General features: G+C 48.5%; 1 protein-coding gene across 4 annotated transcripts in view; it reads right to left on the bottom strand.

Annotated features, from left to right (window-relative positions):
* Positions 1–10,375: 10,375 nt before the first annotated feature.
* Positions 10,376–16,501, bottom strand: part of ANXA11 (annexin A11) — a 49,520-nt gene continuing 43,394 nt past the window's right edge. For 2 of the 4 annotated variants that reach the window (XM_030797695.1, XM_030797696.1), the window contains exons 12-14: positions 14,338–14,433; positions 13,187–13,245; positions 12,186–12,986 (exon numbers count right to left, since the gene is read on the bottom strand). In XM_030797695.1, the coding sequence (XP_030653555.1) occupies positions 12,693–12,986; positions 13,187–13,245; positions 14,338–14,433 (449 nt within the window). In that variant the 3' untranslated portion in view covers positions 12,186–12,692. Of the gene's footprint in view, positions 11,148–12,185; positions 12,987–13,186; positions 13,246–14,337; positions 14,434–16,501 lie in introns of those variants that run through there. The other 2 variants (XM_030797698.1, XM_030797697.1) reach the window with 2 other exon arrangements.

Genomic DNA, 16,501 nt, shown 5'->3' with positions numbered 1-16,501 from the left:
AGGGGTTGATTCACACAGATGGGGGCCCTTTGAGTGGGCTTCCTTCTCAAAATGTGGCCATAAGTGAGAAGCAAGGGGATCAGGGTCTCAGGACCCACCCAGACTGTTTAATCCAAATCTGCATTGCAATGAGACCCCCAGGGAATTTATGTGTCCATTAAAGTGGTTTGTTGTTGTTTTTAAAAAAATTTCCTATGAAGTGAAATTCAATGTAAAATTCATCATTTTAACCATTTTAAATTGTACAAGGCTGGGGGCGGTGGCTTACACCTATAATCCTAGCCCTTTGGGAGGCCAAGGTAGGAGGATCACTTGAGCCCAGAAGTTTGAGACCAGCCTGGGCAACATGGTGAAACCCCATCCCTACAAAAAAATACGAAAATTAGCCGGGCATAATGGCACGTGCCTGTAGTCCCAGCTACTCAGGAGGCTGGGGTGGGAGGATCACCTGAGCCCTGGAGGTCAAGGCTGTGGTGAGCCATGATCACGCCACTGCACTCCAGCCTGGGTGACAGAGTGAGACCTTGTCTCTAAAAAAAAAAAAAGAAAAAGAAAAAAAATATTGTACAAATGCAGTGGCTTCCAGTACATTCATAAGTTGTGCAGTCATCACCACCAGTTCCAGAACATTGTTCTCCCTCTAGAAAGAAACTGTATATCCATTAAGCAGTCACATCCCATTCCCACTCCCCACACCCCACTGGAAACCACTGATCTCTGTCTTCATGAACTTGCTTATTCTGGACATTTTAAATACAGTAGTCCCGCTTTATCTGTGGTTTCACCTTCCATGGTTTCAGTTACCTGCAGTCAGCCACAGTCCTAAAATATTAAACTCCAGAAATAAACAATATATGAGTTTTCAATCGTACATCATTCTAAGTAGCGTGATGAAATCTCTTGCCATCCCACTTCATCCTGCCCCGGACGTGAATGCTCCCTTTGTCTAGCATGGTCCATGCTGTCTACACTTCTGCCTGTTAGTCACTTAGCAGCCTTCTCAGTTACCAGATCAACGGCCACAGTATCACAGTGCTTGTGTTCCAGCAACACTTCTTTCTCTTAATCAAGACCCAAAGTGCAAGGGCAGTGCTGCTGGCATATGGTTGTTGTTTTTCACACAACTCTCCCTTCACAGAAGCTGGCATATTGTTCTAATTGTTCTATTTTATTCTTAGCTATTGTTGCTAATCTCTTATGGTGCTTAATTTATAAATTAAACTTCATAAGTATGCATGCATAGGAAAAAACATACTATACATAGGAAAAAACATACTATACTATGCATTGAGATGATCATGTATTTTCCCCTTTTTTTATTAATTACATGCATTACATCTATTTTTTTTTTTTTTTTAAGAAGAGTCTCACTCTGTTGCGCAGGCTGGAGTCTCACTCACTCAACCTCTGCCTCCAGTTCAAGCATTCTCCTGCTTAGCTCCGAGTATTACAGGCACCGCCACCACACCGGTAATTTTTTTTTTAGTAGAGACAGGTTTCACCATGTTGCCAGGCTGGTCTTGAACTTCTGACTCAGTGATCCACCGCCTCGGCCTCCATGCTTTACAGCATGATGAGCCTGTTTGTTTTTTATTATGACCTTGATCTGGGATTTCAGGTCATGGTGGCAATCCGCTGTGCAGGGTTTGGAAACTAAATGGTGAAACCCTGCTGAAAAATCTTGCATCCCCTGAAGAGCTTGTCTGATAAGGGATATGGGGGGTGAGTTAGTCTTTGGTTTACATCGTAGGTCTATTTGGTTTAATTTTTGAATTTTTTAGTTACTGTAAGTAGAATCATACAATACATAGTCTAGCTGTATCTGGCTTCTTTCTCTGGGCATAACGTTTTCAAGGGCCATCTGTACTGTAGCATGTATCAGTACTTAATTCCTTCTTATGGATGAATAATGTTTCACTGTATGAATATACCACATTTTATTCTTTTTTAAATTTTTTTAGACAGAGTCTCACTTTGTCACCCATGCTGTAGTGCAGTGGCATGATCTCAGCTCACTGCAACTTCTGCCTCCTGGGTTCAGGCGATTCTCCTGCCTCAGCCTCCTGGGTAGCTGGAATTATAGGTGCACACCACCATGCCCGGCTAATTTTTATATTTTTAGTAGAGACGGGGTTTCACCATGTTGGTCAGGCTGGTCTTGAACTCCTGACTTCTTGATCCACCCGCCTCAGCCTCCCAAAGTGCTGGGATTACAGGTGTGAGCCACCACACCCGGCCCACATTTTATTCATTTATTTGTCAATTGAGGGACATTTGGGTTGTTTGCATTTCTTGGCTATCATGAGTAATGTTGCTATGAACATCCGTATATGAGTTTTTGTGTGGATATTTGTTTTTTAATTTGTTTTGGGTCTATATGTAGGAATGAAATTGCTGAGTCACATGGTAACTCTTATGTTTAACTTTTTGAAGAACCACCAAACTCTTTTGTATTGCAGCTGTACTATTTTACATTCCCACCTGCAATATTAGCTGTGGCTTATTCATAGATGCCCTCTAGCAGGTTGAGACATTTTCCTTCTAGTCTTAGTTTGTTTAGTGTTTTTTTAATCATGAAAGGATGTTGGGTTTTTTCAAATGCTTTTTCTGCATTGAGATGATCATGTGATTTTCCCCTTTCATTTTATTAATTACATGCATTACATCTATTTTTTTTTTTTTTTTAAGACAGAGTCTCACTCTGTTGCGCAGGCTGGAGTGCAGTGGCACGATCTCAGCTCACTGCAACCTCTGCCTCCCAGGTTCAAGCAATTCTCCTGCCTTAGCCTCCCGAGTAGCTGGGATTACAGGCACCCGCCACCACACCCGGGTAATTTTTGTATTTTTAGTAGAGACAGGGTTTCACCATGTTGGCCAGGCTGGTCTTGAACTTCTGACCTCAGGTGATCCACCCGCCTCGGCCTCCCAAAGTGCTGGGATTACAGGCATGAGTGAGCCACTGTGCTCGGCCTGATTTTCATATATTAAATGACCCTTGCAGTCCTGGGATAAATTTCACTTGGTCATGGTGTATAATGCTTTTAATATGCTGCTGGATTTAGTCTGCTAGCATGTTGTTCAGGATTTTCGTTCCTGGGCAACATTTCTAGACACACCCTGGGCTGGAAGGGAACCCACTGCCTTGAAGGAAAGGACCCCGTCTTGGCTGCATTCATTGCCTGTTAACCGAAGAGCCCTTGGTCCCTGAATAACCAGCAGAGATACCTGGGTACTATGCTGAGGGCCTTGGGTGAGACTCTGAGTCTTGTCGGTTTCAGGTTCAGATTCAGCCAGCACATTCCCAGCTGTAGTGGTTACAAGGCAAGATTCCTGCTAGAGAAAAGTGGAGGGAAAAGTAAAGTGGGCTTTGTCTTACACCTTAGGTACCAGCTCAACCACAGGAGAGTAAAGCACCAAATGGTTCTTGGGATTGCCAAATCCAGGACTTGTCTCTTGGATGGCATTTATGGACCTCCCCTGGGCCAGAGGGGAGCCCACTGCCCTGGAGGGTGAGTCCCATGCCAGGCAGCATTCACCACAAGCTGGTTGAAGACTCCCTGGGCCTTAAGGGAACATCAGCAGTAGTCTGGCAGTACTCCCTGTGGGCCTGTGGTGGCGGTGGCCATGGAGTGAGGCACCTCTGCCTTGGGAAAGGGGAAGCAAGAGAGGGAAGGACTGCATCTTGTGGATTCAGTGCCATCTCACTGGCATAATAGAACACCAGGTAGACTTCTAAGATTTTTTACTCTAGTTGCTGGCTCCCAGATGGCACCTCTGGGCCCAGCTGGGGCCTGGAGGACCTTGCTGTTCTGAAGGGAAGGACACAAGCCTGGCTGGCTCTGCCACCAGCCGATTGTAGAGCCCCAGGGCCTTGAGCAGACATAGGCAGTAGCCAGGGAGTGGTAACTGCAGGCCTTGGGTGACAGCCAGTGCTGTGGCTGGCTTTCAGGTCTGACCCAGTGCAGTCCTAGTGGTGGTGGCCACAGGGGTGCTTGTGTCCTTTCACCCCCAGCTTCAGGTGGCTTAGAACAGAGAGAGGGACTCCCTTTGTCTGGGAGACAGTACGGGAATGAACAAGAGTCTCTGTATGGTAATCCAAAGAATCCTGAATCTTGTCCAAGACCATCAAGGCAGTACCTCCAAGAGGCTAAAAAAAAAACCAAAGTGTGATTGGGCTTGGGGTGAATCCTTAAGCAGATACAGCTTACAGCACAACACCTAAGCCATTCAGATATCTGGAAAGCCTTCCCAAGAAGGACAGGTACAAACAAGCACAGACTGTGAAGACTATGATAAATACCTAACTCTTCAATGCTCAGACACAGATGATCAGACACAGATGAACATCTACAAGTATCAAGACCACCCAAGATTTTCCTTTCAGCACACTGAATATGTCATCTCATTGCCTTCTCACTTCCATGATGTTGGATGAGAAACTGGCTATTAATCTTATTGAAGATTTCTTGTATGTGTCCAGTGGCTCTTTCTGCTTTCAGGATTTGCTTTGTCTTTGGACAGTATGATTATAATGTGTCTCAATGTCACACTGAGTGTCTCTTTGAGTTGACCCTACTTACAATTCATTGAGCTTTTTGTATGTGTAGATTAATGTCTTTCATTGTTTTCAGCCATTGTTTCTTTAAAAATTTCTTCTACATTCACCCTTCTCCTGATTCTTATTAGGTGTATGTTGGTAAACTTGATGGTGTCCTGCAGGTGTCTTAGGCTCAGTTAGCTTTTTTTGTTGTTGTTGTTTGTTTTCTTTCTGCACCTCAGAATGGGTAATCTCAATTGACCTATTCTGAAGTTTGTTGATTTTTTTCTTCTGCCTTTTTAAGTCTGCTCTGGAACCCTTCCAATGAATTTTTTATTTGCGTACTTCTCAATTCCAGAACTTCTATTTAGTTCCTTTTTATAATTCCAGTCTCTTTATCAATATCGGTGAGACATCATTCTCCTGGTTTCCTTTAGTTCTTTGACCTTTTTGAAAATAATTGACTTAAAGTCTTGTCTGTTAAGTCCAATGTCTGAGCTTTCCTGTTTCTATTGAGATTTTTTTTCTATGTATGAGCCATACTTTCTTTGCATACCTCATAGTTTTTGTTGAAAACTGAACATTCTGAATATTATTTATAATGTGGCAAGTTTGGAAATAAAATTATTCCTCCACTGTGTCACCTAGGCTGGAATGCAATGGCAGCATTATGGCTCACTACAGCCTGGACCTCCCAGGGTCAGGTGATCCTCCCACCTCAGCCTCCTGGGCAGCTGGGACTATAAGTGTGTGCCACCAGGCCCTGCAAATTTTTAGTGTTTTTTGCAGAGATGGGGTTTTGCCATGTTGCCCAGGCTGGTCTCGAAGTTCTGGGTTCAAGAGATCCACCTGCCTCAGCCTCCCAAAGTGCTGGCATTACCAATGTGAGCCACTGTGCCCAGCCTGTTATTTTCTTGAACTACGTTTTTAGTTTTTTAGTTTGTATTCTTTGTCAGGTGTGGCCACTAAGTCTCTGGTTAGCTTAGTGGTCAGCTAGTGATTCAAAAGATTTCTTTGAACACTTGGAACAACAAAAAGCCTCCTAGCATTTGCAGATGTGTTCTGTGTTGGGACACACCTTTCAACCTTCATCCATGCAGTTTATAACTATGCCTTAGCCTTCACTTCCTGCTTGCACAGAGCCTGAAGGTCAGGAAGAGGTGAGAGCATAGGGCCCTCTCAAGTCTTTTTAAGCACATGCCCAGCCCTAGGCATGTGTATGGCCTTCCAGATTTCCAGGAATATGTGGAAGCCCTTTAAAGTCCTTATTCCTGCCCAAAGAATCTTATTTCCTAGCCTTTCCTCCTGAAGCTTTTCAATTTGTCTCCTGTTTGCTCCAAATGTTATTCCTTCCCCTAGGCATGAGCCACTAATACATTGACCTTGAAATGTCTTTCCAGGCTGCCATCTTCACTTTGGGAGAGCTCCAAATTAGGCAAAATAAAAACAAGGCATTTGAACTAGTCCTTCAGGGAGCAACCTGACAAATCAAAATAAACATACTTCTTGAGAATAAGGTCTAATCCGCTACCTCCAGTGACAGGAACCTATACAGGGAATGAGGGATATTGGTTTTGATGCTGCTGCCATGCTGGATAGTGGGGGATGGGGCCAGGGTAAGCTAAAACACAACAAAGCTTACTAAATCCAGCTTTTATTCTTAGGTATTCACTTGATTGCTATAAACTTTCAGTTAGTTTCCAGAGTTCCCATAAATTTGTTTGAGTTTTTGCCACCTTATTTGCTGCTTTTGTGGAAGGACAGACTTGTGGAATTTCCTATTCCATTTCGTTGACCACATTAAAGTTTTAGAAGCTCTCCTCTAGTCTACCCTTCATTTTACAAAGTCAAAAAGACGGGAAGTGACTTACCCAGGGTCACACAACAAATCAGGGGCTGAGCTGAGATCAGAATAAGGATGTCTGACTCTCAGGTCAGAGTTCTTTCTCTTTCAGGACTTCATCAGCTCTTAGTGTTGAGAAGGAGTCAGGCTCAAGCTAAACACCAATATTAGGCCAAGGGGCAGCTTTCCAAGGAGTAGGGGCTGAGGTAAGAGTCCTTGGTATACCTGGTGGGCTTGACTGACTCCTTTACTGACAGGGGACCCTATATGAGGCCAGGTTGTGGACTGAGTAATGATGTCCCTGTCCCTTAGAAAAACACAGGCAGAGAGCTTTCAGATTTGATGGGGGTGAAAATGTAAACCTTTATCTTTCTGAGGACACATATTTAGCTTGATCTGTTTCTAGGTCTCATTCCACTCCATCTCGGCCAGGGCAGGAAAGAGCCTACAGCAGAAATAAGGGGCCAGGTCCTAAGCTAGGACTGTAACTCCCTGCCAAGGCCAACACAAGATGGGCATGGCATGGCATTAAAGCACCACTTTGACCGTAGGCACCTGCAAAGGTTCATCTTTCAGCTCCCTCTTCCCAAAGCTAGGTAGTGCCTCATCTCATCTCTCGTCACCTGACTGAATTCCAAGCAGACTGTGCCATCTGCTCATCTGCCCTCCGGAGGAACACCTCTACTTTTGGGGAGTTCTCTGTGTGAGTACAGTAGTATTTAGATAAGCATTAGATTACAGCAGGTTACAGATGCAGTTTCCCAGCCCCCACACCTGCTCAAAATGTGTGAGGGTCTGACCCCAGGAACTGTTCTTTAGCAAGCTCCCCTGATGATCCTGATACACACTCAGGCTTGAAAACCACCACTTCAGGGACCATCTACCCAGCCACAGGGTGAGCACTGCAAGGTTTCTTTCTTAAATTTTGCACCTGAGACAAATACCACCAGAACTAGGGTGAGGCGAGTAAGGCCATTTGTCTCAGGTGCAAAACTATTTAATAGTGTTTCCTCCAGTGCCCTCACAGCTACTGAAAATTCTCTCAGGGCTGAATTCATCTGGTGCTTCGTCCTCTACTTGCTATTTTAGAAGTCAGATTAGATGTGTAGCATGGACTGGCCTTGACTAATATATCCGGGAAGCAGGAAAAGACCCATTGTGTTCTATCCCAGAAAGATGACCTGTAAGGATGCATGTCTTTCTCCCTACCTTTTTTGTCCTAAGCCTAATAACAGTGTTGATCCCAAACTCCCACTGACCTTGGAAGGCAGTAGGTGCCTTTGCCTCTGGGAAGATCATGAGGCATTTATGCAGTCCTCCAGCCCATACTTAACATGGGTTGGATCCCTTGGGAGTGACCATGAGGGCAGTGAGAGGAACAGGAAGGCAGGGAGGACCAGGACTAGGACAAACACAGGTGTCAGGTCCACGACTATGTCAAATGTCATGCCCAGGGTCAGGTTCCAGCCCATGCTGAGGTTCGAGGGGACTGGGTGGATGGGCGATAGCTGAAAGAAAACTTGGCGGGCCATAGGCAGGTAAAATGTAGTTTTATTCAGCAGCTATCTCATCAGCAGCTCTCACACTGTCCACTTTTACCTTGGCTGTCTTCTCCAGATCTGCGGCTCCTGCCACCCCCATGCTTGCAGGTGCACTCCCGGGCTGCAAGGCCAGCTACAGGGTCAGCGGCTTAACTCTCCCTCTGGGCACAAGCCGAGCTGTGTCCTGGCTCCCCTCTGTCTATCTGCCAGATGGTCACTCTCCCTTACAGGGGTCAGTAGCTTCACTCTCTCTCTGGGTGCCAGTGCACGGCACGTGGAGCCATGCCCATCTGAGCCCAAGAATGTCTGTACAGCATCAGCAGGGCAGTTATACCTTTTCCAAACATACTTGGCTTTGAGCCAAGTATGAACTTACACAAACAGGTTATATAACAAGTGGAGTATACGCCTGTGACCTAAACTCGCTGAGTCACTCTGGCCTGGATATCCACCTTGGTCTATTCCTTGACCAAAGCACATTGATGAACTTTACAACAGGTGGTCCCCGAGTGTGTAGACCAGGGTCTCAAACCCAAAGGCCTGCAGGAGCCAAATGGGTGACATGGACACAGTGTAATATAAGAGGGAGCCTACGGCAAATAAGGAGTACAGGCCTGAAGGGGCAGCTGCAACTCAGCTCCAGCCATGCAGGAATGCAAGCCCCATGGTGCCAGAATTTCTGAGTTTTCAAGAGAAGCCAGAATTCCAGATTTTTAAAAATATGAAATCTCTCAATGTTTAAATGTTGGCAACAGATTCAAATGTCTAAAAACACTTTGGAAACCAAAGTAAATGTGTCTGTAGGTGCAATATTGCCTGTTGGGCACCAGGCTGGGAACTTTGGAGTAAACAGGGCAAGGCAATGTCACAGAATATGGTCACATCAGAGCACATTGGTCCTAGGCCCCATCACAACTCAGGAGGCCCCCAGGGTCACCTTGAGTTTATGGCAAGTTGTATATGCCAAGCACCCCATCCCATCAGGCAGGTCCCACCTGGCACCCAAGGGCAAGGGGCCTGCCCTAGCAGAGGAGTTCTTGGGAGAGCAGCAGGGATGGGGCTTCAGCTTGGGCTTGAGGCGTGGACTCTGATGCAGAGCTGACGTGTTGACCAGGACCTGCCATCAATCTCAGGTAGACCAGGCTAGTTCTCAGATCATGGCTGCTCCACATCCTTTGGATGTCATTCTTCCTCTATGTTTACGGGGCAGTCCTCAAGCAAATGTCTGCAGATGAGCTACTCCCTGGGGCTCCTGCCAGGACCCAGCAGGCTTGATCTAGCCTAGTCTCTCTGGATTCTCCCATTTCTTTTTGTTTTTTTTTTTTCATTTGAGACAAGATCTCGCTCTGTTGTCCAGGCTGGAGTGCAGTGGTGTAATCACAGCTTACTACAGCCTCAATTTCTTGGGCTCTAAGGATCTTCCTGCCTCAGCCTCCACAGTAGCTGACTACAGGGAATGCACTAAAATGCCAGGTAAATTTTTTTTTTTTTTTTTTTTTTGAGATGGAGTCTCACTGTGTCCACCCAGGTTGAAGTGCAGTGGTGTGATCTCAGCTCACTACAACCTCTGCCTCCTGAGTAGCTGAGATTACAGGCATGTGCCACCATGACTGGATAATTTTTGTATTTTTAGTAGAGATGGGGTTTCACCACGTTGGCCAGACTGGGTCTCGAACTCCTGACCTCAGGTGATCTGCCCACCTCACCTCCCAAAGTGCTGGGATTACAGCCATGAGCCACTACGCCTGACCAAATTTTTTAGTAGAGATGGGGGTCTCACTATGTTGGCCAGGCTAGTCTTGAACTCCTGAGCTCAAGTGATCCTCTCACCTCAGCTTCCCAAAGTCCTTGGATTACAGGCATGGGCCATAGTGCCTAGTCAATTCTGTCCTTTCTAAACCTCAACACAGGAGGTTGGAAAAGGAGTGAGTGGAGACCCCTGCTTCTGGACATGACACCATAATTCTCAGAAACTCTCTTATGGATTGTCTCCCCTCACACCACCAACCAAGGGGCACAGGGTCCCCAAAGACCAGAGCCAGGAGCCCCTTTCAGCCTGGAGGCACCCTGAGGGGAGGCGCTGGTCTTGTGACTCTCTGGGTTGTCCCCATCCTTCTCTCTGGCCCCCGCCGAGGGGCATCAGGAATTAGCACACACCTTCTTCCCGTCTGGGACCTGGGTGAAGGACTACATTCTTCCCACCACACCTTCAGTGGACTTCACTGCACCTGCAGTCAACCAAGGTGTCTGGGCCTCCTGCCTGGATTTTGGGAACCTCCCTTCCCATGTCCTTACGAGTCCCTGCAAACTAGTGTATGCTCAGGGTTTCCTGCACACAAATCTCTACGTAAGGTTACATGAATTTTCACTGGCTGATAAGCCCAGAACTCCGAGCCACAGGGCAGAATCAAGCAGAAGAAAACAAGTTGGTACCAGGAAGACATTTCCAGAACATTCCAGAGCTGGCTGACTTTTAATGTGGAAACAAGTTTTGGCTACAGATATTCAGGTTTAAGGCACATTCCACAAATTACAAGAAGCCCCGTCACTGACAGGGAACTGGCTTTGTTCTCGTGGTTTCTGCAAGGAAGATGGAAGGAATGACTTTCTGGCCCTTTTTTTGTTTTTTTTCTAAAAAGGAGTGAGTTTGGCAGTAACAAAGCTCGTGACACTCACCAGATGCACAGGCTACCCTCCCAGGCACACCTCCCTTTCTCTCCTCAGCGAGGACACGGCACTTCACCCACCCAGTCGCCCTCACCAGAAATGTGTACGCAGCAAACAGACTTGTATGCATCTGTCTGGCAATGACTGTAAGAAAAGAAAATATGCCTCCAAATAAAAATATACAATTACATGACGAAATGAAGCCAAGTCTTAGCCACAGGCAAAGGGGAATGATTGCATGAGTCAGAAAAATGAAACATCTACTTTAGCAGCAAGAGGCTGTGAGGGATGGGGTAGAAAAGGCATCCTGAGAGAGTTCTAGACCGACCCAGGTCCTGTGGCACACTATACGGGTCAGGAGGGGTGGAGGACAGACCTAGGCTCTAGGACGGTGCATCTCAGGGCTATTTGTGGATTTGTTAGAAACAGACATTCTTTTGGCCTTTTCCTGGCACTGGTGTTGCCGGCAGTTGGGCAGAAGTGAGCCACCAGTCACTGTTCAGTCATTGCCACCACAGATCTTCAGCAGAATCTTCCGGTAATCCCCTGAAGTATCTCCCTGGCCACAGAAACAAGGAAGACATCCGTTAAGGGAGGCACGGTCACTTTCAGCCTTCTGGCTCCTGATTTTCAGCCCTGAGCACCTTATAGGGAGGAAGCCCCATCCTGGGGAATTTTCCCCCGCTGCAGGTCCTGCAGCAGGCGGCACAGACCTTAAAAAATGCAATTTAGCCTTCCCCAGGCCCCCATTAGAAGATGGAAAGCAGCACTCACCTCAACTATCCACGTCAAATGAATAACCCCCCCAAAAATTATAATCATCCTAAAAACCACTTCCCAGGGCTAACCAATACCGCTCTTTTCCCAGTGCATTTATGCTTCCTTAAATTGGGGTTACCAATGTAACGCAACACAGTGTCCTGCTCAGGAAATGCAATCTCCTCACACATGACTGTCCAGTGGCAGGCCCGGACCTCCCAGGTCCCAGGGATCTCTCCTCTGTCTGAGGCCACTACACTTACTCTAAGAGTGCAGGCTCGGCTTGGCTCATTTCTAATCATTTCCTTCCACCCTAAGCAACTTGAGGGTAAGGCATGTGGCTTCTTCCACAGCCCGCTGGCACGCAGGAGATACTCTGTAAAGAATTATTAACTCTTTTTTTTTTTTTCTTTTGAGACGAAGTCTGTTGCCAAGACTGGAGTGGAATGGCATGATCCCAGCTCACTGCAACCTCCGCCTCCCGGGTTCAAGCAATTCTCCTGCCACAGCCTACCGAGTAGCTGGGATTACAGGCACGCCTAGCTAATTTTGTATTTTTAGTAGAGACAGGGTTTTACCATGTTGGCCAGGCTGGTCTCGAACTCCTGACCTCAAGTGATCCTCCTGCCTCAGCCTCCCGAAGTGCTGGGATTACAGGCGTGAGCCACTGTACCCAGCCTAGAATTACTAATTCTCTAGCAACAGCTTCATTCATACAGCCAAGGAAACAAAGTGAGTTTCCTGTGATGACATGTCCACCATCATTAAATGCTACTGAGTCTAAGGTAGGAGGACGTGGTCCCCATGGTGCAATTTCAAGGCTCATGTGAGTTCAGAATTTGAGTGTTAGATCACGCAGCTGAGAATGTATTTTGTCAGACTGGCTCTGCCACACAGCGATACAACTGTGGCTAGTGTTTAATAGACACTTGACCTGCACTGCCTCACTCAATACTCACAACATTCCCGGGAAAGAACGATTATTTTCTTATCTTAAAGACAATGGAGCCGAGGTTCAGGGAGGTTTAAGGAAGCCGTTCAAGGTCACACAGTTAGCAAGTAGAAAAGCTGGACTCCAAGTGGTGTGACCCCCAGGGCCCTCGCTCTGAACGGCCTTACTATGTGGCCTATGCCATAAAGCTGAGTGCAGGAAGTGCTTTGTCAGGGAGTGACAGCAGAGCTCCACAGAGCCTTTGGGACATGAGTTCTCACTGACAGATCAAAGAATCACAGGGTGGTCGGGACGCTGAAGGTCACGGTCAAGGTTGGGGAGGTCCCAAGTGTTCTCTGATGCTGCCGGGGGATGCAAGGTGGGGGCAACAGCAAGGTCATGACCCACCTGCCCTCAGAAGTTTATAATCTGTTTAAGGGCAACGGGATGAGCAAGTCCGAGGTCCATAAACAAGATGCCCACACACAGCACAGAGGCCAAGCATATGGCCACGCCAAGGAGGGAGGTTCCACAGGTGACTGGGATGCCAAAAGGGAGCCCAGTCGGCCTGCAGCAGGCCCGTACCGAGATGTCGTGGTACAGCGACTTGCCGTACATCCGCTTATACTCCGATCTGATGTCCAGGAGGTCAGTCTCGCTGCGAGACACCATGATGCGAATCAGGGTCCGGTCCTTTGTTCCTGCTCCCTGAAGAGAGTCCACCCAAGAGCATGAGCACCAGGTCTCCTCACCTTCCCACCCGCCCTGGGCCCTCCAGTCCCCTCTCTACCCAGGTCCTCGGAACTCTCGGCTGAGATTTAGCTCTCCCCAGGCCTTCCACCCTCAGCCCTTGGTCCCAGGCACAAGCAAGGCTAAGGCATCGCAACCAGCACATGGAAGTTACATACCCTCATGGCCTTGTTGAGCCTCTCCGCAAAGAAGGCTGGGGTATTCTTGAGACATTTCACTAGAAGAGAGAAACTCGGCATAACCAGATCTGCAGAAAATTCTCAGCCCAAGTGGGGCATGGAGTCTACAAGTGTCCTCTTAGAGGCCCAGATGGCAAACCCATCACTGCATCCATCTTTTCTCCTCCTCCTTTTGTTCCAGGCTCAACTATCCCATGATCTTGGCTCCAGCTCTTTGGAACAGAAACACGTAGAGCCTGGACACCAACCCACCCTCTTTCCTGGCAACCACTGTGGTGAAAGGACCAACAGTCAGAGGGGCGGGAGTCTTAGTGGGGCTAGGAGCTGCACAGGGAAGCAATGTGGATGGTGACGAGGAACTGTGCTGCTGCTCAGGCAGGAGGGGCAGACTGGAGAGGCCATGACCCTCATGGAGAAACCGTGGCTGAGTGGAATGTGCATCTCCCTAGGCTTCCCAGGCCACGAGACCTACCGTGGTGGGCAGGCAGGGAAATGAGGATTTTCTATCTCTCCCATCCAGAAAGCTCCAAAAAAAGCATGATGAAAAAAGGGGCAGACTGATTTTCCCAAGTGAGTAGAAAGAGGGGTTGTGAGGGCCTCAGGGCAGGGACCCAACTCTGTACAGTGGGAGGGACCTGGAGCCCACCGGGCCCTGCTAAAGGACATGGGCAATGTAAGAGGCACACTACCATCCTGGAGCCAAGCCAGCTTTCCTCAGCATGGGCCTGTTTTGCTGTTGCAAGTAAAAATCTTTCCACGTGTTTCCATCACAAACATCTGACAACTGCCTGCAGGGATGTATTTTTAGAGGAAACTTGGCAGGATGTGAGTCATACTCCTCCGGGAGCGCAGTTGGATGCCCTCCCACTAATGCCCACACTGCAGTTCCCTGCTCCAGAGCTGCACCGCAAACACACACAAGACACCTCCAGGACAGCTAGGGGTTCAACTGCACAGGGAACCGGGAAGCGGCATGACTTCCCAGCATCTGGACACTCTGGGCTGAGCGATCTTGGATCCTGTGGTCCTTTCACGGTGTCACCCATCAGCTGGCGGACAGGCAAGCAGCCTGAACACTCACAATACACGTTAGCCCCTGGCAGGTGGGCAGGCAAACCTGAGACACTTACCCACGGCCAGCATGCCCTGCTCCAGGTCCCCGGACATCTCCCGGCAGATGCTCTTCTCAATGTCCCGGCCTGTCATTCTCTGGTACTCATTGAAAACTATGGGGATGACAGAGGTTTATATTATGAACTGAAATGTGTCTCCCCAAAGTTCATATGTGGAAGTCCCAACTCCTAGGACTTCAGAATATAACCGTGTTTGGAGATAAGATCTTTAAAGAGGTAATTAAGTTAAAACATGCTGCTAGGGTGTACCCTAATCCAATCCGCCTGGTCTCCTTAGAAGAAGAGATTAGGACACACACAGAGACCCCAGGGATGTGCACATGCAGAGAAAGGACCATGTGAGCACAGTGATTGCCATGAAGAGGCCACGGGAGAAACCAGCACCCCACTCTTGGACATCCGGCCTTCAAAACTGTAACAAAATGAGTATCTGTTGCTTAAGCCATCCAGCCTGTGGTATTTTGTCATAGCAGCATGAGCAGACTAACAGAGGACTCACATGAGGTGGCCTCTGCCCCAAAACCCCCCGCCTCCCACTCTGCTCCCACACCCTGCACGTCCCCAGGCCTGCTAGCTCTCAAGGAAGCCAGAGTCTTCGTCACAAGTCACATGCACTGCCTGATGTCCCTCCCTGTGTGGTCCCTTTCTCAGGACTGCCCATCTGCTTAACCAAATTGCACCTTAATACCCCTCCAGGGCCCACTCCCACGTACCCCAAGACAGTGTTCCCTCTTTTCAAATCCCCCGCACCTCCAGTCTCTGCCATTCCTTGGCTTTATTCATGCATCCATCTGTCTTCCTCAGCCTGCCTGTGAGCTGAGGCCCAGCCTGACCCAGCCAGCCTGGCTTTTTGCTGCCCACCTCGACCTAGGACATGCTAAGCACCCACAGGAGTGGATGGCTGGCTCCTAGAGAGACAAGCGGCACGATGGAGACCTCGGCCCTGACTCCAGCTCTGACCCAGGACATAAAACTCTCCTTCCCCAGCCTGAGTCTCAGCAACCATTTGCATATTAAAGTTGTGATTTCTGCTCTGTGTGTATCTGTCTCAATTAGTATCTTCTTCAAATTTGCTGCTCTTTTCTCCTAAGTAATGTTTGTGAAGCCATGGGCTTGATGCACTACTTACATGTTCTGTACTCATTAAAAGAAACAATGATTAAGATGAAAATGCATTCACTCAGGCTCCATTACAGGATAGTGCAGAGGTTAAAAAGTGTGCTCTGGGGTTGGGTGGCCTGGGTTCAAATCCCAGCTCAGCTGTTACTAGCTGTGCACCCCTACTTCCTCTACCACCCTGTGCCTGCTTTCACAGCTGCGAATGGGGAGAGCCGCAGCACCTGTCTCTGTGTGCAGCACAGAGCGGTCGCTGGGTTTTCACCCTCACTGCCCACTGGAGCAGCCCTGGCCATTGCCCACCAGTTGCTCAGTGTGGTCACCATCCTCAGTCCTTGCCTGCCACCTCACACTGGCCTCCAGGACCCCCTTCCTCTGGGTCCTCCTACCTCCCTCGCTGCTCCTTCTTAGTCTCCTCACACTGGTGGGCTCCCCACAGTCTCTCTCCTGAGGGGACCTCCTGCAGTCCCAGAGCCTCAGATATCTTCGACTACCATAGCTCCCTTACCTTCCACGTCCAGGCCAGACCTCTCCTGACCTCCACACTCAGCAACCCAGCAACCTCCCTGCAGCTCCACCCTATAGGCACCTAAAGCCAGCTCCACCTACGGTTCCCCTGTCTCAGTTGAGGGCCATTCTCCCACTGCATGGCCTAAAGAAACCCTGAGTAATCCTCGACCCCTCTTCTCTCCCACACGCCACGTGTCCAATTCATCAGCAAACATGGCCAGAACCTGACACCTCCTCACCACAAGCGCCTACTACCACCATTCTTCCCCGGGTCCCTGCAGCAGCCTCCCGACAGGCTTCGCTGCTTGGCCTTGCACCCTTCACTCCATTCTCGGCACCACGGCCAGGGATTCTGCACAGCCTCCTCTGCTCAGGGCCCTCCATTGGCTTCCTCTTTTGCCCAGGATAAATACCCAACTCTGCGAAGTCATCAGCAGGGCCCTCTCCCCTCTCTGCCCTCACCTCCCACTCCTCTTGCTCACTCCACCTGCTCCACATGGTCCCCCTTCATCGTTCTCAGTCATGCTGGGAGCCC

This window comes from Nomascus leucogenys, chromosome 18 (genome assembly GCF_006542625.1).
Source record: "Nomascus leucogenys isolate Asia chromosome 18, Asia_NLE_v1, whole genome shotgun sequence".
Classification (NCBI taxonomy): Eukaryota; Metazoa; Chordata; class Mammalia; order Primates; family Hylobatidae; genus Nomascus; species Nomascus leucogenys.
This window is presented reverse-complemented; position numbering and strand designations above follow the sequence as displayed.